The sequence below is a fragment of the Agelaius phoeniceus genome, chromosome 29 (genome assembly GCF_051311805.1).
Source record: "Agelaius phoeniceus isolate bAgePho1 chromosome 29, bAgePho1.hap1, whole genome shotgun sequence".
Classification (NCBI taxonomy): Eukaryota; Metazoa; Chordata; class Aves; order Passeriformes; family Icteridae; genus Agelaius; species Agelaius phoeniceus.
Window position 1 is genome coordinate 1,160,508 of NC_135293.1, and position 25,949 is coordinate 1,186,456.

At 58.1% G+C, this 25,949-nt stretch overlaps 1 protein-coding gene across 4 annotated transcripts; it reads right to left on the bottom strand.

The window, feature by feature from the left end:
- Window positions 1-138: 138 nt before the first annotated feature.
- On the bottom strand, window positions 139-25,501 carry SH3GL1 (SH3 domain containing GRB2 like 1, endophilin A2). Of its 4 annotated transcripts, XR_013185560.1 has the most exons (11): window positions 25,297-25,501; window positions 8,584-8,652; window positions 8,409-8,481; window positions 7,785-7,928; window positions 6,226-6,359; window positions 5,138-5,296; window positions 4,622-4,725; window positions 3,838-3,962; window positions 3,344-3,400; window positions 1,478-2,011; window positions 139-1,446 (listed from the first exon to the last, which is right to left on the bottom strand). XR_013185560.1 is itself a non-coding variant. In XM_054649939.2 (10 exons), the coding sequence occupies exons 1-10, from the start codon at window positions 25,339-25,341 to the stop codon at window positions 1,815-1,817; spliced, it is 1,107 nt and encodes a 368-aa protein (XP_054505914.1). In that variant the 5' UTR covers window positions 25,342-25,501; the 3' UTR covers window positions 139-1,814. The 4 variants fall into 4 exon arrangements, 3 of the variants coding, with proteins under 3 accessions (XP_054505914.1, XP_054505915.1, XP_054505916.1); XM_054649939.2 differs by having other exon boundaries at window positions 139-2,011; XM_054649940.2 differs by having other exon boundaries at window positions 139-2,011; window positions 3,344-3,397; window positions 25,297-25,500.
- Between the last annotated feature and the right edge of the window lie 448 nt (window positions 25,502-25,949).

The window sequence follows — 25,949 nt, forward strand, 5'->3', positions numbered from 1 at the left end:
TGCCCCTGGATCCCTGGCAGTGCCCAAGGCCAGGTTGGATGGGGATTGGAGCAGCCTGGGGCAGTGGGAGGTGTCCCTGCCCATGACCTTCCAGGTGCCATCCAATCCCAGCCATTCCCTGACTCCACAAGGCAGCCCTTAGAAAGAAGAAAACATTTAATACTTTCATTCAGAGATACAAGTCAAGAATTGTGGGTCATCATTTCTTTCCCCTAAAAACCAGGAGAAACCATTAAAAAAAAAAAAAAAAACAAAAAACCAAAATAACCCAAAACAAACAAAACCCAAAAAAAAAGATCTAGCAAGGTGTCCCAGCTGAGAGAACGCATTTCAATCCACCTGAGCGGGAGCCAGTGTCCCCCACCGGGGAGGGGACAGAGGGAAGGGCCCCCAGGACTCCGGTCCCCTGGGCTCCCTGCCCTGCTGGGAGCAGGGGGGGCTGCCCTGTGCCCCCCCCTGGGGCCGGGGTCACTGCTGGGGGGGTCAGACACACGTGGACATGCACGGACCAAATCCTTACAGAGAACGGGAGCAGGAGCAGCAGGGGTAGGGACAGGGACAGGGACAGGGACAGGGACAGGGGTGCTGCAGCACAGCCCTGCACAGCTGGGGCTCACAGAGCAGCAGGACAGGGGAGCTGCAGGGACAGGGACAGGGACAGGGACAGGGACAGGGGTGCTGCAGCACAGCCCTGCACAGCTGGGGCTCACCCAGCAGGGCCCATCCCAGCCCCACGAGAGGCAGAACCCGCTTTTGCAGCGAGGGACACCACAGAGCCCAGCAAATGCTGCCCTGCAGCCCCACCCCAAGCCCGTGCCCACCTCGTGGCCAGGGAAAGCACAGCTGAGGGGGCCTGGCCCCCAGGGAGGGTGCCTGGGGCAGGCTGGGGGTGCAGGGAAGGCACCTGAGGGCCAGGTGAGCTCCAGCCACAGGAGGGATTCCCAGGAAGGGCAGAGGAGCCGTGACCTCTGCCCCACCACAGAGACAGCCTGGGCTATGGCCCAGCTCCTCCCCTTGCAGGTGATCCTCCAGGTGGGACTGACTTGGGAGAGTTTGGAGCAGGAAAAGCCTGAGGTTCAGGAAAAAACCACGGGCAGAAGGAGCAGCCCCCCCTCCTGGGGTTGAGCTCTGTGGGGAGGGGGCCAGGCGGGCAGGGGACATCCCTGCTGTCCCTCCAGGGTGGGCAGGGATGGCTCTGAGCGCCAGGGATGGCTCTGAGCCCCAGGCAGGGCTCAGCTCCTGCCCTGCAGGGCTGTGTTAGTGTTCTCTGGGTGTTTTAGTGTTGCTGTGCCCCAGCTCCCCTCCCCTGATCCCTCTGGGATCCCTCTGGGATCCCTCTGGGATCCATGGGGACAGGGGCAGCCTTGGCTGGGGCGGGAAGGTGGGGCTGGGGCTGCCCTGCCCTGGGGCCATCCCTGTGCCCAGGACACATCCTGGCTGTGCCCCCTGAACCCAGGACACATCCTGGCTGTGCCACCCGTCCTGGGACACATCCTGGCTCTCCCACCTGCCTCATCCACGCGCTGGACCCACAGGAAAGACGGGAAGTGGGGAGGGACAGGGACAAGGACAGGGACAGGGCAGTGCCGGTGGCACGGCCGGGGCTGGGGGCGCACAAAGTACCGAAGTTCAAGCACCAGAAGGACAAAAAAAAAAAGGAAAAAAAAAAAGAAAAGAACCAAATTCACGTGGGGAAGGGGCCGTGGGACCCTTCTGGTTTGTTCCCTGGTAGCGCCTGGCCCCGAGGGGAGGCGGGGAGGGCGGGGCTGGAGCTGGAATGGAGCTCGGGACACTCGGGGCGGAGCGGCGCCGTTTCACTGAGGTAGCGGGACCAGCACTTCCACGTAGTTGAGCGGGAAGAAGCCGGACTGGCCGTGGATCATCCCCTCGTACCAGTTCTCGTCGATCTGGTTCGTCAGGGTGATGATGTCGCCCTCCTTGAAGCCCAGCTCGCCGTCGTTCTCGGGCTCGAAGTCGTAGAGGGCTTTGCAGCAGGGCTGGTCCAGGGGGGCTGCGGGGACAGTGGGGACACATCAGCGGGACCCCACAGTGCCCTGGCACCGGGCACTCCTGCCACAGGCTCTGCACCCTGCCAGGACCGGGGGGCTGGCGCCGCTGCCCCTCGCTGCTCCCTGCAGGTCCCGATTGCTGCTCCTGCCTGCTCCTCCTGCGTCCCAGCCTCAGAGGGGTCACAGACAAGCTGAGAACCTGCCCCGGAGCTCGGTGGTGGGGTTGGACATGGAGGGGGACTCTGGAGGGGTCACCCCACACCTGGGGCACAGGACAGCAGCTGCCTGCCTGGCCACGGGTCTCCAAATCTATGAGCAGCCCCTCAAAACTCAGAAGAAGCCCAAAATCTCATTCCCCCAGCTCAGCTCCAGGATTTAAGCATCACCTTTTGGCTGCAAAGGGATTTTCTGTGGGATTTCCTGCTGCTCACTCCGTGCACTGACATTTTGGGACTCAGCTTTGGAGCTGGGAGGATCCCAGTGGGAAGGGACAGAGCTAAGAGAGACCTCCAGGGCCTGCAGGACCCCCCAGCCCTCCCCACTGTGCTGGGGCTGTCCCAGCCAGGCCAAGGGAATGGCAGCAAGGGCACATCCCTGCAAGGGTCCCAGGCCAGGCTGGACAGGGCTTGGGGCAGCCTGGGACAGTGGAAGGTGTCCCTGCCCATGGCAGGGGTGGAATGAGATGGTCTTGAAGGTCCCTCCCAACCCAAAGCATTCCATGATTCCAGGCCCCACAGCAAGGGAGGGCCCAGCATGGGAAGAGCACTCAGAAATCACCACAAGCAGCAGCCAGACATCAATGGGCTTGAGAGAACTCCCCAAACCACCAGGCTGGCCCCACCAGCACGGCCCTGCTCCAGGCTCCTTCCCAGCACAACAGCTCCAAGCCCCAGCCCCAGGATCCCAAGGTCCTGAAGGAAGAACCACAGACCCCACATCACGCCACACCCCACAAACTCCATGAGCTGAGGCTCTGCCTCCTCCCTCCAGCCTTCCACAGGGACACGGGGAGCAGGAGGGGGAGAGATCCAGGCTGGGTGCTTGTAAGAACAGGGAAATCCTTGAGGTGTCTGATGTCTGGTGGGAAAACACCTGATCCCTGGGGATCAGGACATGCCTGGGTGCTGGGAGCTGCTGCAGCTCCTCCGGGCGAGCCAGGCCCCACTTTTGGGGGTGCAAAACCCCCCAAAAAATCCCACAGGAGCGTGGCTGGGTTAATTCAGGACTCAGCTCAGGCTCAGCACGGAGGGATGAGCAGCTCCAAGGAGCAGCAGCAGCAGGGAGGAGCAGGCAGGAGGGACACACAGGGAGCAGTGCAGAGGGAGGAAACTCACGGATACTCCTGACGGAGGCCCGGGACGGCTTGTCCGACCGGAAAGAGGCGGAAGCTGCTTCCAAACAAAAGAGAGACATGCTTAAACCAACGGGAGACAGGGGCAGGCAGGGCCCCCAGGGGTCTGTCAGCAGGAACAGCAGGGCCCCCATGCTGTTAGGAACCCGCCAGGATCAGGGAGGGAGGGAGGGATGCAGCGGGAGGGAAGACGAGGAGGGAGGGAGGAATGGAGGCTTCAGTTTTCCTGTCTGGCACTGACAGCGAGAGGCCCAGGCTGGAGACCCCTCTGGCACATCCCCAAAGCCAACACAGCAAAGGCTCCTGGGTCCCAGGAGAAAAGAGCCCGATCTAGAGGCATTCCTGATGTTTTCCAGAGCCACAGGCTCGTGCAGGAGCATCCAGCACAGCAGGGACATCCTGTGCAGGCAGAGCAGATGCCCTCCTTCCCTGGGAGGCTGCTCCAGAGGCAGCAGTGAGCACCTGGGGCAAGGTTACCTGAGGCTTTGGGGGTGGGGTTGCAGGAGAAGCCCCCGTTGGACTGGTCAGGCTCCCTGAAGTCGTAGGTCTCCCTGGGCTTGGGTTTGTATTCCCGCTTGGGACGTGAGGAGGCCTCCCTCATCCTGGCACAGGGAAAAGCAACGTGGCTCAGTGCAATGAGGAGTGCAACAGGAGGGGATCAACACCCTGCTTATCCTCCTGGGGGGCTGCACAGGGCAGGAAGGGGTTTGGAGACAGGGATGTGCACAAGTGCCTGTGCTGGAGCCTTTGCAAGGTGGGACTTCCCCAGGGTTTGGGATCTGCCCTTCGACAGGGCCCACACATCCCAGGTTTTGCTGTGGAGTGCTCAGGAATTCAGGCCAGCAGAGGACACTCGTGCTGTAGTTTGAAAGCTCAGACTTGGCAGGGTCCTCCCAGCTCCTCCCAATTGAGAGCAGGCACAGGATCCACTCTGCAGTTTCTCCCAGGAGGGAAGAGCAGCAGGGCAGCACTGCCAGATCCCCCCCAGAGTGGGGAGGCTGAGGAAGGAGAGGTGGGACGAGCCTTCTTCCTCAGGCAGGATTTGGGCTGGATCAGACACCCAACTAAATCCAAATCCCACCTGGAACAGCCAAAGGAATTGGCTTTACCAAGGCCAGGTTGGACAGGGCTCAGAGCAACCTGGGGTAGTGAAGGTGTCCCTGCTCTGTGAGCCCCAAGGTCCCTTCCCACCCCACCCCTTGTGGGACTCTGTGATTCCAAGGGGGACTCAGGGGTTTCCAGAGGAACCACAGGGACTCACCTGCGCTTGAGCTTCTCGGCCAGCTCGTCCAGGATCTGCACGGCCTGCCTGTGGTAATCCAGCTGGGCATCCACCAGGGCTGACAGCTGGCTCACCTGCTCGATCTGGGCAACACCAGGCTGCCATCAGCACCTGCTCACAGCTGCACACTCCTGCACAGCCCTGGGGCAGCCCAGGAGGAGCTCTGGGATATGGCTGAGACTGCCAGGACAGAGCCCATTCCTGCCACTCTGGGTTTGCCAGCTGGGAAATCCTTCCCAAACCCTTCCCAGCTGGGTTACCTCCCAAACTGATCCCCCACCACCCCGAGAGGAGCCTGTTTGGTGCCAGGCACAGGTTCTGCTCTGGCCAAGAGCTGGGTCAGGGGCTAAGCAAAGGGCTGTCATGTCAGATTTGGGCTTTCCCAGAGCAGAGCCACACTTGGGAGGAGTGGGAACTGGTGTGTAATCAGTGCCTCCCTCAGGAGATGCCAGCCCAGGGACACAGAAGGCCCCAGCTCTGCCCTCCCACACTCACATCTGTCTCCAGGAGGTTGTGCATGCTGGTCTCTGCCACTTCCTTGGACTCCTCAAACTTCTCCATGGCCTGTCGCAGCTCCTCGTCAGGGATCTTGCCCTGCCGCTTCTTCTTGTAGTCGAAGTCCAGGCGCCTCCCTTCCAGCTTCTTGAGGTGGTGCTGGGGGAGGATGGAGAGAGAGGGAAGAGGGAGAAGCCAGAGGCTTGGGAGGGCAGCTCCAGTTACAGGCTGAGTTCACTGGTGTCAGAAACCTGATCTCCTGTGGCTCCCACCTTTGCTCCAGGTGGGAGAGAGGCCCCGGGGTGTGATGGAGGAACAATTCCAGACCCTTTCCACTGAGGAAAAGGCTGCAGAGCAGCCCAGGTCTGCTCCCCACAGAAGCCTTTTGGGAAGGTGAAGAGCTGTGCTGCTCCTTTCAGCTCCCCAGGAGCTGCAGGGATCTCCGGACAGCAGCAAGGTGGGTTCTGGGCACTGCAATCCTGGATCTTAGGGCAGGGATGTTTAAAGCAGCCCCATGGAACTGGGTACAGACAGGCACTGAGGTAACTTGGTGGTTATTTCATGCAGGACAGCAGTGACAGTGAAAACTCCCTCAGGAGACTGGCCTGGGGAACTGGAGGTTGGGATGGATCCTGTTACAGGGCCTGCACTTGTCTGAGCTGCTGAGCTCCCTGTTCTCCCAGTGAGACCCCAGAGAGCTCCTTGGGATGCTGAGTAGAGACCAGAGGGGAGCTTGCTCAGAGCTTGGAGCCCAAATTGATCCCATCTGGAAGCTCCCAGCACTGAGAACCCAATTGAGCAAGCCCAGAAGGGGTGTTGGGATGTATTCCCATGGCACCCTCCACCAAACACGGCAAATGGAGAACCATTCCAACCTGCATGCAGCCTTTTGGGCTGCTCAGGAGCAGCAGGAGCAGTGCTGAGCAGGGAGGAAATACCAGAGAGTCTGGAGGGATAAAACACACACAGAGTGCAGGCAATTCCTGCCAGCCCCTGGTTCCCAGCACTGCAGAGCAGGCAGCTCTGTGCCCCAACAGCCAAAGAGCCCAGAGAGCAGGGAGATGAGAGCAAAGCACAGGGGCGTTTACCTGGATCTCTTTCAGGTCCTTGTCACACAGGTTCTGCAGGGGATCAATGAAGTTTTGTTTGACCTCGATGTCCAGCGAGTCCTTCACCTCCGCCAGGCGCTTCATGGATTCGCCGGCGTCGAGGAGCGCGTCCCCTGCAGGGACAGGGACAGGGAATCAAACACAGCCTGAGCCAGGGACCTGCCTCACATCCCTCCCTTCTTCCTCCTCACCAGGAAGCCCTTGTGTGTCACACAGTCCTGCAGTGGTGTGGGTTGGAAGGACCCTAAAGCCCATCCAGTGCCACCTTCCGCCGTCCCAGGTTGCTCCAAGCTGGCCTTGGGCAGTCCCAGAGCTCAGGGTCACTCACTGAAACCTGCTCAGTTCCATCCTTTTCTAAGGCTCTGGCCACTCTGGCACTTAAGCCAGGCAGACTTGCAGCAAAGCATATTCAGAGCTGGCTTTTTAGTGCAGAGGAAACATTTAGAGATGAAATTATTCCTGTGCAGCTTTGGCAAAACAACAATTTCAGCAGAGCATGAACACAGGAAAATACATGAGTGAGAGAGAGGGTCAAGGGAAAACATCTCTCCACTGTCCAGCTGGAAAAATCAATAGACCAGAAGTGTTATTTCAATTGTAATAACTCTGAATAACCTGGAAGGGAGGGATGGAGTCCTCAATGCTGCTTTAAGGAGGCCATTAAGGAAATAGAGTTTGCTGTGCACTCCTAAAAGCTTCCTTCCCTTGCTCTCCTCAGTCCCTGTGAGCCAGGACTGATGCAGAGCTCTGAGCTGGCCAGGGAAGAGGATCTCCAAAATCCTCTGTCAGTTCCAAAAGCAGCCAGAGGTTTTTAATTTTCCTGAGGCAAGGCAGCTCCTCCCTGGCCTGGCAGGGGCCATCACGTGCCTGGCTGAGGTTCCAGGGGATTAAAACTGATGTCACCAAAAGGCTTCACCCCCTCCTCCCTGCCAGTCACACGTGGCTCCAAGGAAGAGCCAAGAAGATTTCTTGGCTTCAGCCTCCCCATGGAATCACAGCAAGGTTTGGGTTGGAAGGGATCCTTCAGAGCTGTGTGAAACTCCCAGTCTTGCTCTGTCCCGTTCCTGCTTTGCTGCTCAGTTTGGAGGGAAGTTTTTATTTTATGTGCAAATTTATCTCAGGGTTTAATAAGAAAGTGGATTGAGATCCAGGATACCTGGGGTCACAGAATAACAGAATGGTTTGGGATGGAATGGAAGGAGCTTAAAGCCCATCCAGTCCCACCTTCCACTATCCCAGACTGCACCAGCCTGGCCTTGGACACTTCCAGGGATCCAGGGGCAGCTGCAGCTGCTCTGGGCACCCTGTGCCAGGGCCTGACCCTCCTCACAGGCAGGAATTTTTTCCAATATCCCATCTAAACCTCCTCTCTTTCCCTAGAAATCTGCTCACTCTGGAAGCTTCTGAACCCCTTTTAAGCCCCACGCGCTGCTCAGTGCCACAAAATTCCCCCCAACCCTTCCAGAATTCAGAGTGCCAGCTCAGAAGTGAAGCAGGAGCCTGCCCCACTCCCCTCCCCAGGCCCAGGGGGCACTCACCAAAGTTGGAATCCTCTCCCAGCTCCTTCCCATAGCGGATCATGCACTCCCCCAGCAGCCCCTCGGACTGGGGGTAGCCGGGGTTCTTCACCTGCCCGCGGATCTTGGACATCGTGTTGAGCATGGTGAGCTTGGCTCTGGAAGCTGCCACACACAAACACCTCAGCCTCTGCCCCCTCTGCATGCCCTGCAGCCCTCAGCAGGTTTGTTCCCCCCCCCTTTCTACACCCAAAGCCAAGAGGCTCCATTGTCTCCATCCCCCAGGAATATCCCTCGGTTCTTTTCCAAGACACAAAGCAAAAATAGTTCCCCACTGCTTGGTCAGGGAAGGCCAAAGGAGTTTCCCCAGCCCTCCCAGGGTCCCTGGAATGCTCTCTGGAGCAGCTGGCTGGAAGGATGCAGGCCTGACAGAGCCAGCCACCCCTTCCCAGCCCAGAAACACCACTTTTCCTGGACATTCTGAGAAAAACGGGTCCCCTTAGAGCCTCTCTGAGTCTGAGGCAAAAGCTGCACCTGGATTCAGGGCAAGAGGGGTAACCCAGATCTCCCCCTGCTCCGGACCTGGAGCAAAAGGGATCTCCCTGATCTCCCTGGGAAGGGGACAGGCCAGGTGCAGGCCCTCACCTGGGTTGGGCTGGAGGTACTCTATGGTTCTGGTCAGCACTTCTGTGACAGCCTTGCTGGTCACGTCCACTTTCTGCAGGAGAGACAGGAGCCCAGGGAGGATCAGCTCAGGGATTCAGCCAATCCCACAGGAGCCATGGGGTGATTCTGGGCATTCCTCTGGTTCCTCACTCACCTTTTCCATCTCCTTGAAATCATCATCTAACTTGGTCCCTTCGGCCCCTCCGACCTTCTCGCTGACCAGCTGTGGAGAAAGGGAAGGGAGGAGGATCAGGCACTGATTGAACCTTCCCACCTCAAGGAGGAATTCCCAGAATGGGAACAGGGAGGGTCCACACAGCACCTGCAAGAGAAAGGAGGCAGCAGGAACACCCCAAGCCCCTCAAAAAAACCCCACCAAACCCCCAAACGTCTCTGAGCACCCAAAGCTTGGCTCAGTCAGGATGTTCCTCACCCACCAGGAGCTCCACAGCTCCCAAAATCCCAGCCCACGGCTCCAACTCCAACGCCTGCTGGAAAAAACAAGCAGCACAAACGTCTCTCAGCTCCATTTGGAGCCAAGGACTCGGTTTCACACACAGCAAAATCCAAGTAAACAGGGAATGAACACACTCAGCTCCCAGCAGGCAGCACAGAGGAGCCTGGGGGGAGAGCACAGCCACCACTCTGGGACTGCTGGAGCAGCTGGGGATCTGGGACAAGGGGCTGGAATTCGTTGTCAGAGGAGATGTTTGACAAGCTGGGAAGTCAGGGCTCATTTCATGGGAAGGCTCAGCAGCCTCTTGAGGGGATCCCTCAGTCCAAGAACAGCCCCAGCCCCAACCCACAGCATTCCCTGCCCAGGGCTGACCAATGCCCCCAGTAAACCCCCCCAGAGTGTCCTTCTGTCCATCCTCCTGCAGCCCAGGCAGGAAAATGTTCCCTTCCCAGCCCCTGCACTGCCTGGGGAGGCAGGACACGGGAATTGGCCAAAACTGGAACCATGGAATGGCTGAGGTTGGAAAAGACCTCCAAGATCACGGAGTCTGACCATGTCCACCTGTAACCCATGTCCCCAGGGGCCACATCTGTGTGATTTTTGGGCACCTCCAGGGATGGGGACTCCAGCACTGCTCTGGGCAGCTGTGCCAATGCCTGGCCACCCTTTCCATGAACAATTTTCCCCTGATTCCCAACCTAAACCTTCCTGGTGCAATGTGAGGCTGTTTCCTCTTGTCCTGCTGCTCCCTGGGAGCAGAGCCTGACCCCCACCTGGCTCCACCCTCCTGTCAGGGAGCTGTGGGGAGCAATTAGAGATTATTTTGCTCCAAACAACAGCAAATTCCCCATCCAGACATCCAAAGTGGTCTGGGAAACCTGGCACTGGCTCCCAGGGCTCCAGGCCTGCCCCGGGGCATTGCCAGGATTCCTCCTGTTTGTGCTGAAAACTCCAGATCTGAAGGAACAATCGGGTTTGTTTACTCCAACATCAAATATTTGATTTTTATCGAGGCTTTCTTCCTCTGGAACACTCCTGCTCCCATGAGGATACAAAATGGGGCTGGATGTTTTCTGAGGAAGAGGGGGAGGCATCCCTTTAGGGAAGTATCCAGGTTCAGAAGCACCTGGGGACCCCAAACCAGCCACAGGGAAGGGAAGAAAGAGACAGGCAAGGAAAAAGAGAAAGGAAGGGAAGCAAATCCCTCTTGGTTCACCCAGCTCTGGATTTCACTCTCCTACTTTAACCCTCTGATAAGGGACAGAGGACACAGCCAGAGTGGACCAGGCTGGGCAATCTTTGCTCCGTGCTCCCCATTCCTTGCTCCCAATCCCTGCTCTCAATCCCTGCTCCCAATCCCTGCTCCCCATTCCCTGCTCTCAATCCCTGCTCCCCAATCCCTGCTCCCCAATCCCTGCTCTCAATCCCTGCTCCCCATTCCCTGCTTTCAATCCCTGCTCTCCATCCTTGCTCCCAATCCCTGCTCCCCATTCCCTGCTCCCCAATCCCTGCTCCGTGCTCCCCAATCCCTGCTCTCAATCCCTGCTCCCCAATCCCTGCTTCCAATCCCTGCTCCCCAATCCCTGCTCCGTGCTCCCCAATCCCTGCTCCCCAATCCCTGCTCCCCATTCCCTGCTCTCAATCCCTGCTCCCCATTCCCTGCTCTCAATCCCTGCTCTCAATCCCTGCTCCCCATTCCCTGCTCCCCATTCCTTGCTCCCCAATCCCTGCTCTCAATCCCTGCTCCCCAATCCCTGCTCTCAATCCCTGCTCTCAATCCCTGCTCTCAATCCCTGCTCTCAATCCCTGCTCCCCATTCCCTGCTCCCCATTCCTTGCTCCCCAATCCCTGCTCTCAATCCCTGCTCCCCAATCCCTGCTCTCAATCCCTGCTCCCCATTCCCCGCTCTCAATCCCTGCTCTCAATCCCTGCTCCCCATTCCTTGCTCCCATTCCCTGCTCCCCATTCCCTGCTCTCAATCCCTGCTCCTCAATCCCTGCTCTCAATCCCTGCTCCCCAATCCCTGCTCCCATTCTCTGCTCCCTGCCATGCCATGCCCAGCCCTCAGAAGCAGCTCCAGGGGATCCCATCACCCCAGGTGCCCCAGAACCCATCTGAGTGTGATTTCCTGCTTTCCTTGGCCGCCTGCTCCACACCCCAGCCCCGAGCTGGGCAGGCACGCTTCTCTCTCGAGCCTGGAAAACGGCCCAGGAGCAGCTGCCAGGCCTGCCAGGACAAGCTCAGCAGGGCACAGCAGCTCTGCCCCAGCTGCCACCCCTGTCCCCTGCCAAGAATCCCACAGCCAGGACGGGATCCCTTCCACCGAGGTGGCAGCCCTGGCAGCCTGCACTGCTCCCTAACACACCTGGGAAGGCTGCAGCCATCCCAAGCACTTCCAATCCCACTTTTCTCCCTGGATTTGTGGCCTGGGAAGCTGTAAATAACCCCTGGCAGGGCTCTGCTCCGAGGGGCCTGCGTGCCAGGCTGGCAGAATCCATCACCACAGTGATTCTGGAGGCTCCACACCCTCTGGAGAGCCCAGAGAAGTGAAGGAAGCAAAACCCCCTCATTTCCAGACTAATTTAATCCTCCTTTTGACGTCCAAGAAATGCTGCTGCTGCCCTGCTGGGAGGGAATAATAAGATTGAGGTTCTCTCCCTGCTGGCTCTAATTAAACTGGGAGGCGTCAGCACGGGAGGAAAGGAGGAGGGACCCCCATCCCCACACCCCCAAACCCATCAGGAAGGGAGACAAAGCCACACAGATCCCCCAGACACGAGCCTGGAGGAGCTGCCACTGGTTCCTTGTTTGACCTGGAGCCTCAGCACACTCAGGGAGCTGAATTCCCAAAGTGCCCATTGTGAATGCCATGGTGCTGCCCCCAGAGGGCCTGGGAAGGATGGGAAGGGGGTGCCTGCCTTCCCCTGGGCAGCACTGACCTCTCCAGGATCCATGGAAGGAAGGAAGGAAGGGAGGAAGGAAGGAAGGGTTTATCCATCCATTGCCTGGCCTAAGGAAGGCAGCTGGAGGAATGCTGGTGCTGCAGATTCCAGCAGCCCCTTCCCCCAGGAAGCAGCTATGGGGCTTTTTGGAGGATGTGCTGGCAGTTTTTCTGCATTTTGATTTCCTGAGGAGCCAGGAGAAGGCTTGGGATACATCCCTGCTCCTCAGCTGGGATCTCACCTCTCCTGAAGCCAGACTGGGAAGGGATGAGGGCAGATATGGAAATGGTTAAAAACCAAACCAAACCAAACCAAACCAAATCAAACCAAACCAAACCAAACCAAACCAAACCAAACATTCCCCGGGAGTGGAAGAGCAGAACAAGTCTGGCCTCCCTGGTCTGTGGATGGGAAACATCCAAGGGGTTCACCCTGGGAGCACTGAGAGCCTGAGCTTTTGGCCAAACACCTCCCAGAGCAAATATTGGCCCAGGGCGCTGCAGCTGGCACTGGGCAGATACAATCTGCTCCCACTTGGCTGCTCCTGGCAGGTATTTCACCTGGAATTCCACCCACAGGTCCTGCAAGGGAGGTGAGGGCTGAGCTGAGGGCCAGGAGCTCTCAGCCCTCACTTCCAGCTGTGCTCCAGTAAAATGTCACAGCTCCAGTGGGCCCCAGACAGCTCCAGCCCGAGATGGGAGCACTGCCTCAGCCTGCTGGGGTGCAGGGAGCATTCCTGGGAGCTCAGCATCCAGCCAGGCTCATCCTCAGGAGAGCTCATCCACAGGGACTGGGCACGGCCCCTGTCCAGCCAAGGCTGCTCCAGCCTCGCCCCACAGCTTCATTCTGGAGCTCAGGGGGGATTCCTGCAGATTCCTTCAGATTCCTGCAGATTCCTTAGCAGGGCTCATCCACAGGGACTGGACACAGCCCCTCTCCTCTCAAAGCTGCTCCAGCCTCGCTCCACAGCTTCATTCTGGAGCTCAGGGGGGATTCCTGCAGGTTCCTTCAGATTCCTTCAGATTCCTTGGCAGGGCTCATCCAGAGGGATTGGACACAGCCCCTCTCCACTCAGGGCTGCTCCAGCATTGCTTCACAGCTTTGTTTTGGAGCTCACAGGGGATTCCTGCAGATTCCTTCAGATTCCTTGTCAGGGCTCATCCAGAGGGATTGGATACAGCCCCTCTCCAGCCAAGGCTGCTCCAGCCTCACTCCACAGCTTTGTTTTGGAGCTCACAGGGGATTCCTGCAGATTCCTTCAGATTCCTTGGCAGATTCCTTGGCAGAGCTCATCCAGAGGGATTGGATACAGCCCCTCTCCACTCAAAGCTGCTCCAGCCTCACTCTACAGCTTTGTTTTGGAGCTCAGGGGGGATTCCTGAAGATTCCTTCAGATTCCTTGGCAGATTCCTTGGCAGGGCCCATCCAGAGGGATTGGACAGGGCCCCTCTCCACTCAAGGCTGCTCCAGCCTCGCTCCACAGCTTCATTCTGGAGCTCAGGGGGGATTCCTACAGATTCCTTCAGATTCCTTGGCAGAGCTCATCCAGAGGGATTGGACACAGCCCCTCTCCACTCAAGGCTGCTCCAGCCTCACTCCACAGCTTTGTTTTGGAGCTCACAGGGGATTCCTGCAGATTCCTTGGCAGGGGCGTGGGAATGGGAACAATCCCGAGCTCCCCTTGTGGGGGAAGATCTCAGGAATGAAAGAACCATTGTTGGAAAGAGCCAGGGTGGCCAGGGGAGAGGCAGGAACGGTGTGTGTGCATGGAAAAGGGCAAGGAGGGATGCACAGGGATTCTCCTGGCAGCTGGGCTGGGGAAGGAACACGAGAATGCTGCTCCCAGCTCCCAGGCTGGCTGGGATGTGCCTGGGTAAATTCAGGAGCAGGGAGGATTAGGAGAGATTGTGGGAACAGAGCTGGGCGGTCCCAGCTGGGGAATTCCTGCATCATTCCAGGTGGAGAGGTGGGAAAGATGTGGAGAACCAAAGGTGATTTTTGGGCTGCACCATCAGCAAAAGCCCTGATAAACCTGGGAAGATGCCAGCAGCCAAAGTTCCCCAGCTGAGGGCAGATTCCAGCACATCCACCCTGAAGGTCTCATCTGCCCAGCTCATGGATGAGGGAGCCCAAGTCTGTGTTATTCTCTGCTAATCACCAGCTCCCCCATGGGATTTCACAGATTTTGATATTTCGCTCTCCAGCCTTTAAATATTTTAAAATGGAAAATTATCCCTAATTCCCTCAGCCTCAAACAAGCAAAACACACCAAGAGAAACCCAAAAATCAGGGTTTTTTTTTCTTTTTAAACTCGCTTTCTTTTTTCCATCGCAGTCAGCCCTATTTATAACACATCAAACATTTGCCATCCTTGCAATCAAAACAGTTCCCTACAGTCGACTGAAAACCTTATTCCTGCAGACTCTGGGGTATCAAAGCCTTCCTCTTCCTCCCCTCCACCCTCCCAACAGCAAGTTCCCCTCAAGAAATACAAAAACAAACCCACAGATGAGCAAACAGAGAAGCAGCTCTAGCCTGGCTCCCTTCATCCCAGCCCAGGGCAAAAAGCCAGCCCACAAACCCAGGGAAAAAGGGGTGGGAATGTTTTGAGCCCCCAAAGTTTGGCACAGGAGAAGGAGTGAAGGAAACCCAGGGTTAACTGGGATTACTGGTGCCCAGTTGAATTTGTGGGATGCTCCATGAAGCCTAAAGAGAGGCACCAGCACCTCCCCAGCTCAGCAGGGTGTGACTCCCTGGCTTTCAGCTTCACTTTGGGTCATCCCCACCATCCCTCAGAGCCAACGTGACCCTGCCCAGCTCCGTGTGTGTGTGGGAGCTTGGGAACACAGCAAAGGCCTTCAGCCACTCAGCCAGTGGGGCTTGGCACTGGCAGGGCTGGAAAGGTCCCAAAACCTCCTGGAAAAACACAACCAGCCCAGCTGCAGCCTGGAAAAGCCTGGGGGTTCTCCTGGAATGCCCCACGCGGCTCCATGGAGCTCCCTGCAGAACCAGCTGGTCCTGGGAGGGTTCCTGGGCCATGCTGGGATCCCAGCCCTGGTGGGATCAGCTCATCCTGGGATCAAAGCTCTGCTGGGCTCAGCCCATCCTGGGATCCCAGGCCATCCCAGGATCCCATCCCAGGATCCCAGCCCCGCTGGGCTCAGCCCATCCCAGGATCCCATCCCAGGATCCCAGCCCTGCTGGGCTCAGCCTATCCAAGGATCCCATCCCTGCTGGGCTCAGCCTATCCAAGGATCCCAGCCTTGCTGGGCTCAGCCTATCCCAGGATCCCATCCCAGGATCCCAGCCCTGCTGGGCTCAGCCTATCCCAAGATCCCATCCCTGCTGGGCTCAGCCCATCCCAGGATCCCATCCCAGGATCCCATCCCTGCTGGGCTCAGCCCATCCCAGGATCGCATCCCAGGATCCCAGCCTTGCTGGGCTCAGCCTATCCCAAGATCCCAGCCCTGCTGGGCTCAGCCCATCCCAGGATCCCAGCCCCGCTGGGCTCAGCCCATCCCAGGATCCCATCCCAGGATCCCAGCCCTGCTGGGCTCAGTCCATCCAAGGATCCCAGCCCTGCTGGGCTCAGCCTATCCCAGGATCCCATTCCAGGATCCCAGCCCTGCTGGGCTCAGCCTATCCCAGGATCCCATTCCAGGATCCCAGCCTTGCTGGGCTCAGCCTATCCCAGGATCCCAGCCCTGTGCCTGCCCCAGAGCAGCAGGCAGCCCGGGTTGGGGTGAGCTGGGCACACCCACAGCACAGCTCACACCGATCTGAGCAACTCCTGACCTACTTTGAGTAGAAGAAAACAGATCCCAGTGTTTGTTGTGCAGAGGAGGGAGGAACAATTACCTCCAGCCTTGCAAGAGGGAGGCACACTCCCGAGCTCCCACAGCTGCCCCATCCCTGGCACTGCCCAAGGCCGGGGCTTGCAGCAGCCTGGGACAGTCCAGGGTGTCCCTGCCATGGCAGGGGGGGACTCTGTGACCTTCAAGGTCCCCTCCAACCCAAACCACTCTGGGATTTTTCACATCCCCTCATGGCAAAGCAGAGGAGGAGGAGGAGGAGCAGCAGCTGCTCTCAGGCTCCAGCCCCTCTGAGCTCACCCTGCTGCTGGCTCCAAATGCCATCCCCAGGATCTGACCTGCCTGGGGGCACCTGGACACTCCAGCAGCCCCTCCACTGTCAGATCTTCCAGACAAACAGCTCCCAGGGACCTTTCCACCCCATTACCCAACTCTCAGCCCTCTCCTGCAGTTCCTTCCCTGCCATTTTCCCATTCCCATCTTCCACGAGAGGCCAGTCCTGGCTGAGCCTTGCACCCAAGTGCTGGGGACGAGGCCCATGATGGAACCAGGGAGTCTCTGCCTTGGAACAGACTCGTGCCAAGGCACTGGAGGTGCTTGGCTGCCTCCAGACACGTGCTCAGGGAAAAACGTGGCTCGGAACACCCCGAGCTTCCCACCCCCTCAGCAGCTGAGGCTGGGATCTCTCCCCTCCCTGCAGCACCACAGGAATTCCTTGATCTGGAGCAGGAAGGTCAGGCTGGAACAATGAGCAGCTCCTTCCCTTCCCTCTGCAGAGGAGGAGAGGCTTCCCAGTGACCTCGGGTCGTAATCTTATCCTATGGAAAGGGCAGGGAAGAGCTGCACAGGCGGCTTTCCAGGAGCCACCTGCCAGCCCTGCTCCTCCTCCTCCTCCTCCTCCTCCTCGGGCTCGGGTGACTCATCTCCATCCAGCAGATGGGCTGCAGGAACGAGGACAGCGGGAATTAAAGGCAAACCCGGGATTGCAGCAGCAGCCCCGGGGCTGGGCCAGCCAAGGGCACCGGGAGGATGCTCTGCAATGCAGCTGCTCCCTCCTCCCGGCTTTGGGAATTCCTGCTCTCCTGGGCTGCAGGGCAGAGCCCAAACCCTGCTCACCACCAGGCTCCCTGCTCACTGGGGTGATCTCCCAGCTCCTTTTTCCAGCAGGAGACAGAGAAGGGCACAACCCAAGGTTTCCATAGGGGTCTTGGAATGCTCGTGCTGGAGGGATGGATGGGGGCACCTCCCAGCAGCCATTTGCATCCTGTTTTCTCCTGTTATTATTTCTCACACGCTCTGAACCAAACCAGACACAATTTCTACTCAGCTGGGGAAAAAAAAATAAATAATAGAATTGGGTCAAATTCCAGGGAAAACACAAACACACCAGGAGCAGCAGCAGCAGCTACTCTCTCCCAGCAGTGATCTCCCCTCACAGGCTTCCAGTGACTTCAGCAACTGAGAGGAAGTTCAGTAAACTGAGGGGAAACATGGAATAGTGGCCTTGCATCCAGACTTCCTGCACAGCCTGCCCGTGTCCTGCCCCAGTGAATCACGGCCTGGCTTTTCCAAAGCTGCTGAGCCATCACTCCTGGGCAGCTCCACCCGGCCCCAGGAGCCAGGGCAGCAGAGGCTCCTCGCCCTGGAGCCTTGGAGCTGCTCTGGAGTTGCTCCTGAGATGGGATAGAAAAGTGCAAAGCACTGAAAGTGCCTCCTAGGAATTGCAATCCTTGGTTTTTTTCCCCAGCTGCAAAGCTTCAGGAGGAGCACGCGGCAGCCTTGTCCTGCAGTCAGCATTTGGAGGGTCAGCCCTGAGGGATTTCCCAAAAAACAAGGGGCAAAAGAGGGAAAGGAGGGTGTAAGACACCTGTAAATCCCTGGAGAGAACACCAAGCTGTGAAAACCAGGAGAAACACCTCCCTGAGGTGCTGGGATCACCCAAAGCTGGGGTACAGCAGGAGGCAAGTCAGGAGCTGGGAAGGAGCCAGAAAACCTCTGGATTTGCAGGATGAGGGGAGCAAGCCAGGCTGGTGGGACACACAGAGCTGGTGACACAAAGAGCTGCTGGGACACGGCTCTACAGCCATCAGGGAGATCAAAAAAGACCCAAATCCCCCCAGAGGAAGGCAAAGTCCTGCTCCTGGCGTGGGCTGGCTGGGAGAGCCCCACGCACAGCACGTTTCACACGGGGAGCAGGGCTCACACATCAAAGGGGACAGAAGTGGCTGAGGACACTGTAAACACTTGTTTTCCTTGTTCCTTTGAATTCTAGGAAAAGCTCTGTGGCTATCAGAGCAGAGCACAGCATCCTAAGGAAAGGGAGAGCGGGAAGGAGCGACCCCAGCACCCCAAAGGCTGCCAGGGTTGGGTTAAACTCCTGCATCAGCTCCTCCAGAGCTGCACCAGGGCCCTCCCCACATCCCAGGGCTTCTGGCAGCTTCCAGCCCATCCAAGGTGCTGCTGAATCTGTTTTTTCCCCTCGCTGCACACTGAGACTCATTTTGGGATGGTTTAATTGGGATAAAATCCCCCCCCAGCACTTGGCATCACTGTGGCATCACTGTGGCATCACTGTGGCATCACTGTGGCATCACTGTGGCCCTTCCTGCCCTGCAGGCAGAGCCAGAGGTGGCCCAGAAATGCTGGGAGATGACATTTGGATGATGTTTTATCCCAGGCAGGCACAAAAGGCCAGAGCCTTTGCCCTTTCTAACTCCCCCAGTACAATCAGGAGGAGCTTTACTGGGACAGGAGCTGCTCCAGCATCTGGCACTCTGCATTTGTGCTGCCCCTGCTCCCTCAGACACACGGCAGCAGCAAAAGGTGGTTCCTAATCCAGGGAGGAAAATCAGGAAAACAAAACCCCCAAAACAACCCAGCACCTTCTCCTGCAGTGGGTTTGCTTTGGGTGTGGGTAATTGTTTACCCTTCTTCTGCCTTTTCCATCATGAAAGTGGGAAAATTAAGTTTAAATGCAGCTGATCCTGGGATGCCAAACCAGATTTGGTCAGGAAAGTGGTTAATAAATTATCACTGCAGAATAAAGTCTGGCCCAGCCAAGGGGTGCAGCCGGGGTTTCAGGCTCTAGGATGAATTATGAAGCATTTTCTCAATTAGGAAAAGCCCTTTAAAGCTTTAATCATGCAAATTTAACCTTCTGTCTCAAAGACAGAATTTCATTATGGAGATGTTTAACTCATCTTTTTTTTTCTCCTATGGAGCAGAAAAGCAATTTAATTAGTGACAGTACCATGAACTTTATTAATAGCCAGGCATTAGGAGATCCTAAAATTCCCAATGGCTTTAAAAGGACTGGTTCTATTAATTAGCTATTGGTGGCAATGCTGGGAGGGGGGGTTAAGGCTTTTCTTGGAGTAATCCAGAGTCTCCTGATGGATTCTCCAGGACCTTGGGCACCTCCAGGCACTGCCAGCCCCAAAAGCAGGAGAGGAAGCCCCAGCTCTGAGTCTGGGCCAGGCCCTTTGCTGAAAGCCACGGGATCACTGACTGCAGGGATGGGGCTGTGAGGGGAACAGGAACAGGAAATCTGGAAAATAATATTAATTATCACTTTTATAATGCCAGGGAGAGGCCAGGATGGGCTGGATCCTGCACTAGGTCTTGTCATGGAGCAGCTTAGGAAAAGGGAAGCTCTGGGATGCTGTGGGGCTCTCCCAGGGCCATGAGCTGGATCTTTCCCATCTGACCCAGGGATGAAGGCTGGGACATGGCCAGGGCACAGCTCAGAGGGAGCAGATCCACAGGAAAAGACAGCATCAGCCTCCTGCCTGCTGCCACTCCAGGCACCACATCCCAGGCTGGGTGAATCTGTGCAGTTAAGGATGGGAAGGAGCAGGGACAGCAGCCTCAGAGTCTTATGAAACACCCAGGGCTGGGATGAGTTTCCATGTGAATGAGTTCAGCTGGAATTACACAGCCAAAACCACGTGGATTAGGGATTTCTTACATTTCTGGGCTTCTCAGGAGCTCTCCATCCTGCCTGGGAGGGCCAGCAGCAGGGATCCAGCAGGATCAGCCCCTCACATCCCTGCAGGCACCAGCTGGATCTTGGCACTGGGGTTTGTGCAGTGTCAGGCAGGAGGAGCTGCCCTGCTCCCTGCCCAGCCCTGCTATTCCCACAGGGATGGGGCTGGGAGCCCTGCAAAAGGCACTGGCATGAGCAGGGATGGGGGAGAGGAGGAAGAAGGAGGGAAAAAAACCCAACAAAGTGCTAAAGAAATGAATCAGCTTTGACAAGGCAGGGCTGCCTGAGCTCATCCCCATTTTGCTCTTTCCCAGGAGGAAAGCAGTGGCAGGGAAAAGGGGGAGGAAGGATTTCCTTTAGCTCAGGCAGGAAGCATCCCCTGTGCAAGCAGCTGGATAAATCCAGGGTTTCATGACGTGGATTCAGCATCCCAGCACCACATGACCCCCCCTGAGTCACAGCTCCTGCCCTGAGCCCAGATTCCCCCAGCTGCAGGCACAGGATAACACTTTCCCTGCTCTGACATCAGCCACGGGAAGGGGAGCAAACAGAGCAGGATATGGAGAGCTGGACTTTCCCAGCTCTGCTTTTTGTCTCTGCCTTCCAGGAATCAGAGCTCCTGTTGCTGTCTGCAAAAACAACCCTAAAATGGAGGGGGGGAAAAGCCAATTTATAGGAAACTCTGCAGAGAAACAATCCTGGAAAAAATGAAACCTGTTTGGTTGTGGGGCTGCTGAGCTCCAGCCATGATTGACCAGCCAGTGCAGGGACAGGGTTTTGATGGAAATCACCCAGGTAAGGAGAGGGAATCCACAGGAAAACATCCTGGCTGCAGCTTTTCCCCTGGATGTGGCCCAGGCACCTCTGTGAGTGTCCAGGCAGCCCTGAAGGGATGCCCTGGCACCTCATCCCTGTCCCCACGAGCTCTGGGGACACTCAGCCTCTGCTTTCCACCTGCCACAGGTGGAATCATGGAATGGGCAAGGCTGGAAAGGAGCTTCAGGAGCCCTGAGTCCAGCCCAGCACCAGGCTCAGCACTGTGAGCTGCCACATCCAACGTGGCTTTTGAACACTTCAGGGATGGGGCTCCACCACTGCCCTGGGCAGCCTGCTCCAATGCCTCACAGCCTTTTCCATGGAAAAATTTGCATCAATATCAAATTTCAGCCCCGCTGAGGCCGTTTCCTCCCTCCTGTCACTCGTCCCCTGGCAGGCTGAGCCCTGTCCCCCTCCAGGGAGCTGTGCAGAGGGGTGAGGGCTGCCCTGAGCCCCCCTTTCCCTGTGGATCTGCAAACACAGCACCAGGAGAGCCCTCCCCAGGGCCAGCACAGCTGCAGCAGCCAGGGGAGGATGCTCTGGGATGTCACCCCAGCAAATCCAGCTTTGCCCCAGCCTCAGGAGCAGATTCATGTGGAAAGATAAAGCCAGGAGCTGCAGGGGAATCCAGCCCAGGTTAATGTTAATACAGAAACATCAGTGCTGAGGGACAGAGGTTGGCAGGAGGCTCCAGGCTGGCAGGAATCAGCAAAATCCCTCGACTTGCCAGTCCAAATTCCCATGTACAGATAAGGAGCTCAGAGGCTGATGCTGCCAAACCCCTCCCACAGCAACTCCCTGCTCCCCTCTTTGCTCACAGGGCGCTGAGGCCCTGGCACAGCTTCCCAAAGATGCTGTGCCTGCCCCATCCCTGCAGCCCCCCCTGGGACAGGGGGTTACAAGGCTTTTCTTGGAAGGCAGGAGCAATCCAGACTCTCCTGGTGGATTCTCCAGGACCTTGGGCACCTCCAGGCACTGCCAGCCCCCTCATCCCTGAGAGTGCCCAAGGCTTGGAGTAGCCTGGGGCAGTGCAAGGTGTCCCTGCCCATGGGATAGGACGAGCTTTAAGGTCCCTTCCAACCCAAGCCACCCCAAAAGAAAGCCTGCAGAGGCCAATGGGAGCAGGGCTGAGTTAATATTAAAAAAAAGCCAAAATGAACAAAAAATAAAAGGAGCTTTTGGAAGGTTCACCTGGGAAAGGGAAGAAAAATCCCACGTGTGAAAGCAGAGCACAAAATCAGCACAGCTGAAGAGGGAAGAAAGGAAACCCAAGGAGAAGTGAAGGAAATCCCAGTTCAGCAGCACCAAGAGCAATGAATGACCACAAAGGCCAAAAGAAAGAGGAAATGCCCTCCCTGGCAGGTGCACCCTGTCCCTCAGTGTCACCCATGAGCACATCCTCAGCTCACAGCAGCACCTGGAGCAAGCTCCCAGGGCAGGCAAAGCTTTCCCTGCTGGCCCAGGGAGCTGGGGAAGGAAGGGCTGAGCTGCCTGTCCCAGGCTCTGGAGCACATCCCAGGCCAGGCAGGCAGCAAGGGGCTCTTTATGGCCAAAAATACCCCTGGAAGCCCTGGGAGCTGTCATCAAACACAGGGAAATGTGTGTGTGTGTCAAGGGCTGCTGAGATTTAATTAGCACTTGCCTTTTCCCCTTCTGGAAAATGGCTCTGGATGAGGAGGAGGAGGAGGCTGGGCTGTGGCTTGGGCCAGCACGAGCTCCTGAGCCCAGGCAGGCCTGGCAGGGTTTAGGCTCAGCTCACACAGGCCTCAGGAGCACGTTAATCCAGTTTGGAATGGCAGGGCTGAGCCCCAGCCTGGCTGGGCTTGGAAGGGACCTCAATCCCATCCTGTCCCAGCCCCAGCTGGCCTTGGGCACTGCCAGGAGAGGAGCTCCGAGCTCTCCTCCATCCCAAACCCTGCTGTGCTCCAGGGGCAGCACCCCCAGCAGCTGGGCTGGGAATCCCAGAGCTCCCACCCACAGCTGGGCTCTGGGAGGGGCAGCACAGACCCAGCCCTGGATTCCCCTGACCTCCTCCTGTGCCAGGTGAGCAGCACAGACCCAGCCCTGCATCCCCAGAGTTCCTCCTGTTCCAAGTGAGCAGCACAGACCCAGCCCTGCATCCCAGCACAGACCCAGCCCTGCATCCCCAGAGTTCCTCCTGTTCCAGGTGAGCAGCACAGACCCATCCCTGCATCCCAGAGAGCTGCATCTGTGCCAGGTGAGCAGTACAGACTCAGCCCTGCATCCCCCTGACCTCCTCCTGCTCCAGGTGAGCAGCACAGACCCAGCCCTGCATTCCCTGTTCCCAAAGAGCTGCTCCTGTTCCAGGTGAGCAGCACAGACCCAGCCTTGCATCCCAGCACAGACCCAGCCCTGCATCCCAGAGAGCTCCTCCTGCGCCAGGTGAGCAGCACAGACCCATCCCTGGATTCTCCTGACCTCCTTCTGCTCCAGGTGAGCAGCACAGACCCAGCCCTGCATCCCAGCACAGGCCCAGCCCTGCATCCCAGCACAGACCCATCCCTGCATCCCAGCACAGACCCATCCCTGCATCCCAGCACAGACCCAGCCCTGCATCCCAGCACAGGCCCATCTCTGCATCCCTCATTCCCAAAGAGCTGCTCCTGCTCCAGGTGAGGCAGGAATCCCAGGATCCCTGCAGCCCTGGTGCTGCTCCCCACCCCTTGTGACAGCCCTCAGGATTCCCCAGGAGCAGCAGCCTGTCCTGCCCACTGCCTGGGAAGATCTGCAGGATTTGAGGATTCCCAGCAGTTTGTACAAAACCCAAAGGGTGCAAGGGAAGCTGTTTCCACACCAGAAGGTCCCTGTGAATCCCAGGCTGGATGAAACCTTGGACCAGGCACGCAGGGATTTCCCACCCTGTTCCCAGCTCCAAGCTGCTGCTGCTGTTTCTTTCTCCCCCTTCCTCAGGATGTTTTCTCCAGCTTGCTTTATTTTTTTTTAGAGAACAGTTTGCTGTGAACAGGCAGAACCTGTTCTGGACACACTCAGAGCTGCTCCCCATCTGCAGCATTTGCCAGCACGACTCAGATTTATTTCATTTTATTTATTTTTTTTTTTTCCAGGATACTCCAGGCTCTCTCCTGCGTGTGGGCGCCCGGCTGCCTCACCCAGGGGAGACGTGGGCTTGCAGGATTCACATGGATGAGCCCCAGGAGCCAAGCCCTGCTCCCCCTGGATCCTGGACAGGGATCCCAAACCCTCTGGGGTCCCTGCAGACCCCGCTCCTGGCTCTGTTTGCCCTCAATTAAGGCCAGACGTGGAACAAAACGTAACGTTTTAGGGAAAAGATCTTCCACATGTTGGGCTTTGGCAGCTTCTGATGGTTTGAAGGGAGCCAAAAAATAACTAATCCTCCTCTCCTTCAGCCAAGGGCTGAGTGGGACCAGAGGGGAGAAAGGGGAGAAAGGGGGGAAAGGGAAGGAAGGGAGGAGGAGACAAGAAAATGGCCAAAGTGGAACCAGTGAGTCCCAGTTTCCAGTCAGAGCATCTCCAAGTCTTGGACACCTCTGTCCCTGTCCCTGGAGCGCTGCAAGGGGCGGCAATTTGCAATTCCTCCAAAAAATGGCTTCATCTGGGGTTTCAAATGATATTTTTGGGCTTAGGAACACGTTAGTCCTGAGTCACCCAGGGGTTTCCACCTCCTGACACCAGCACAGCACATCCAGGCCAGCAAAATCCTCCCACACCGAGCCCCCAGCACGACCTTTCCCCATGGAAGTTGTGAAAAAACCACCCTAAAACACCACCCCACGACGGGTTTGGTGGGAAAGGGGGTGGAGGATGACTTCAGGAATTTGTTCTTTTGCTTTGCTGGGTAAATGAAATGGATTTGGGGAAACAGAGCCGAGGAGGAAGGCGACACACGTTGCACGCAGGGGTGGGATGAGCTGAAAGGGTTTAAACTCAGGGATGGAAAACACCACCCGTGCCAAATTTATCTGGAATTCAAAGCAGGGGCAGGAAAGCAGCAGCAGAGGGGGATTTGTGATTCCTGAACCGTTCCCAAAATGCATTAACAAAAGCTCACAACTGTTAACAGGAAGCGCTGGGAAGGGGAATTCTGCTCGGGGGGATTGGGGATGGACTCCCCTCGTTTGAGGGAGAGGGAGAGGCGTTTGTGAGCCCTGTTTGGGGCCCATTCCCACAGGGAATCATGGAAATTCCTTTGGAATTCATGGAATATTCCTTTGCATGGAATATCCCCTCGCACCGTGCCAGGCTGCTCCCGGCCGGGCCTTGGGCACCTCCAGGGCGGGGAACTCGGGGGAAGAATTCCAAGGATGAACGAACTCCTCCATCCTGGGGGCAATTCCCGAACCTCTGGAACTCTGCCCAGCCCGGGGCTCCCCAACCCCGCACGAACCGGGAGCTTCCCGAGGTTACCGGGGCCGCTGCTCCCGGGGCTCCCTCCGGCTCCAGGCTGGATCCGTCCCGGTTTAGGGAAAGGGAAGCACCCCGGGACCCCCGTGGTGTCACCGGCCCCGCAGCCGCCGCTTCCCCCGGAGGAGTTTCCGTGCCCGGGTCCCCTCCCCGGTCCCACCGGAGAACGGCTCCGCCAAACCGGGCCTCCCTCCCCGGCTGCTGAGCTCCGCTCACGGCCCGCACCGAACTCCGGGAGCGACACTGAGAACCGGGAGATACCCTGGACACCGGGGGGTACCGGGGGATGCCCGGCGGGCCCAGCACCGGGATGCCGGGACGGGATAACGGCGGGGAGCGGGCACTGCCGGGGCAGCAGCGGCCGGGACGGCTTCTCCGAACCGCCAAGGGAAGAGCGGCCTCCCTGGAGCCCAACGGCGGCGGGAACGGGCGCGGGGTGCCGGTGTCTCACCTGGGTCGCTTTGTAGAACTGCTTCTTCAGCCCCGCCACCGACATGGTGCCGGTGCCGCTGCCTGGCCCGGTGGCGGCGGGGAGCCGGTGTGCGGGCGGCAGGACCTGGAGCGGGGGCGGCGGGAGCCTCGGGAGCCTCAGGACGCTCCGCCCGTCCCTGCCCGGCCCGTCCCCGCCGCCGCTTCCGCCGCCGCCCGGCCCCGCCCCCGGCCGCCACCACCGAGCGGCCCGGCCGGAGCGCCGCCAGCGCGCCCCCTGCCGGCCGGGCGGAACCGCCGAGGGCGCGACTGAGCGGCGAATGGAATCGTTCTGTCGCGACACGCGGGCCGGGCGGTCATGTTGGGAGATGACTGTGGTACAGCTGTGTATTTCTCCTGAAGGATTCGGCACCGCCCGCGGGAAGCGGACCGCGTGTGCGACACGGGGACAACCGGGCAAGGACCCCCGCCATAGGTCTGGGGGAAAAATGGGGCGACAAACACTCCAAATTGAAAACTACGACTCCCAGCATGCTTTGTGACAACCATTGCGCCTGCGCCTCGCAGCGGCGGGCACTGATTGGCCGCCGGCGCCGCCGCCATTTCGCGCGTTGGCTCAATGCCCGTAGCAGCGCGGCGGGCGGCAGTGCTGGCTCCGCCCCCTCCGCCCGCTGC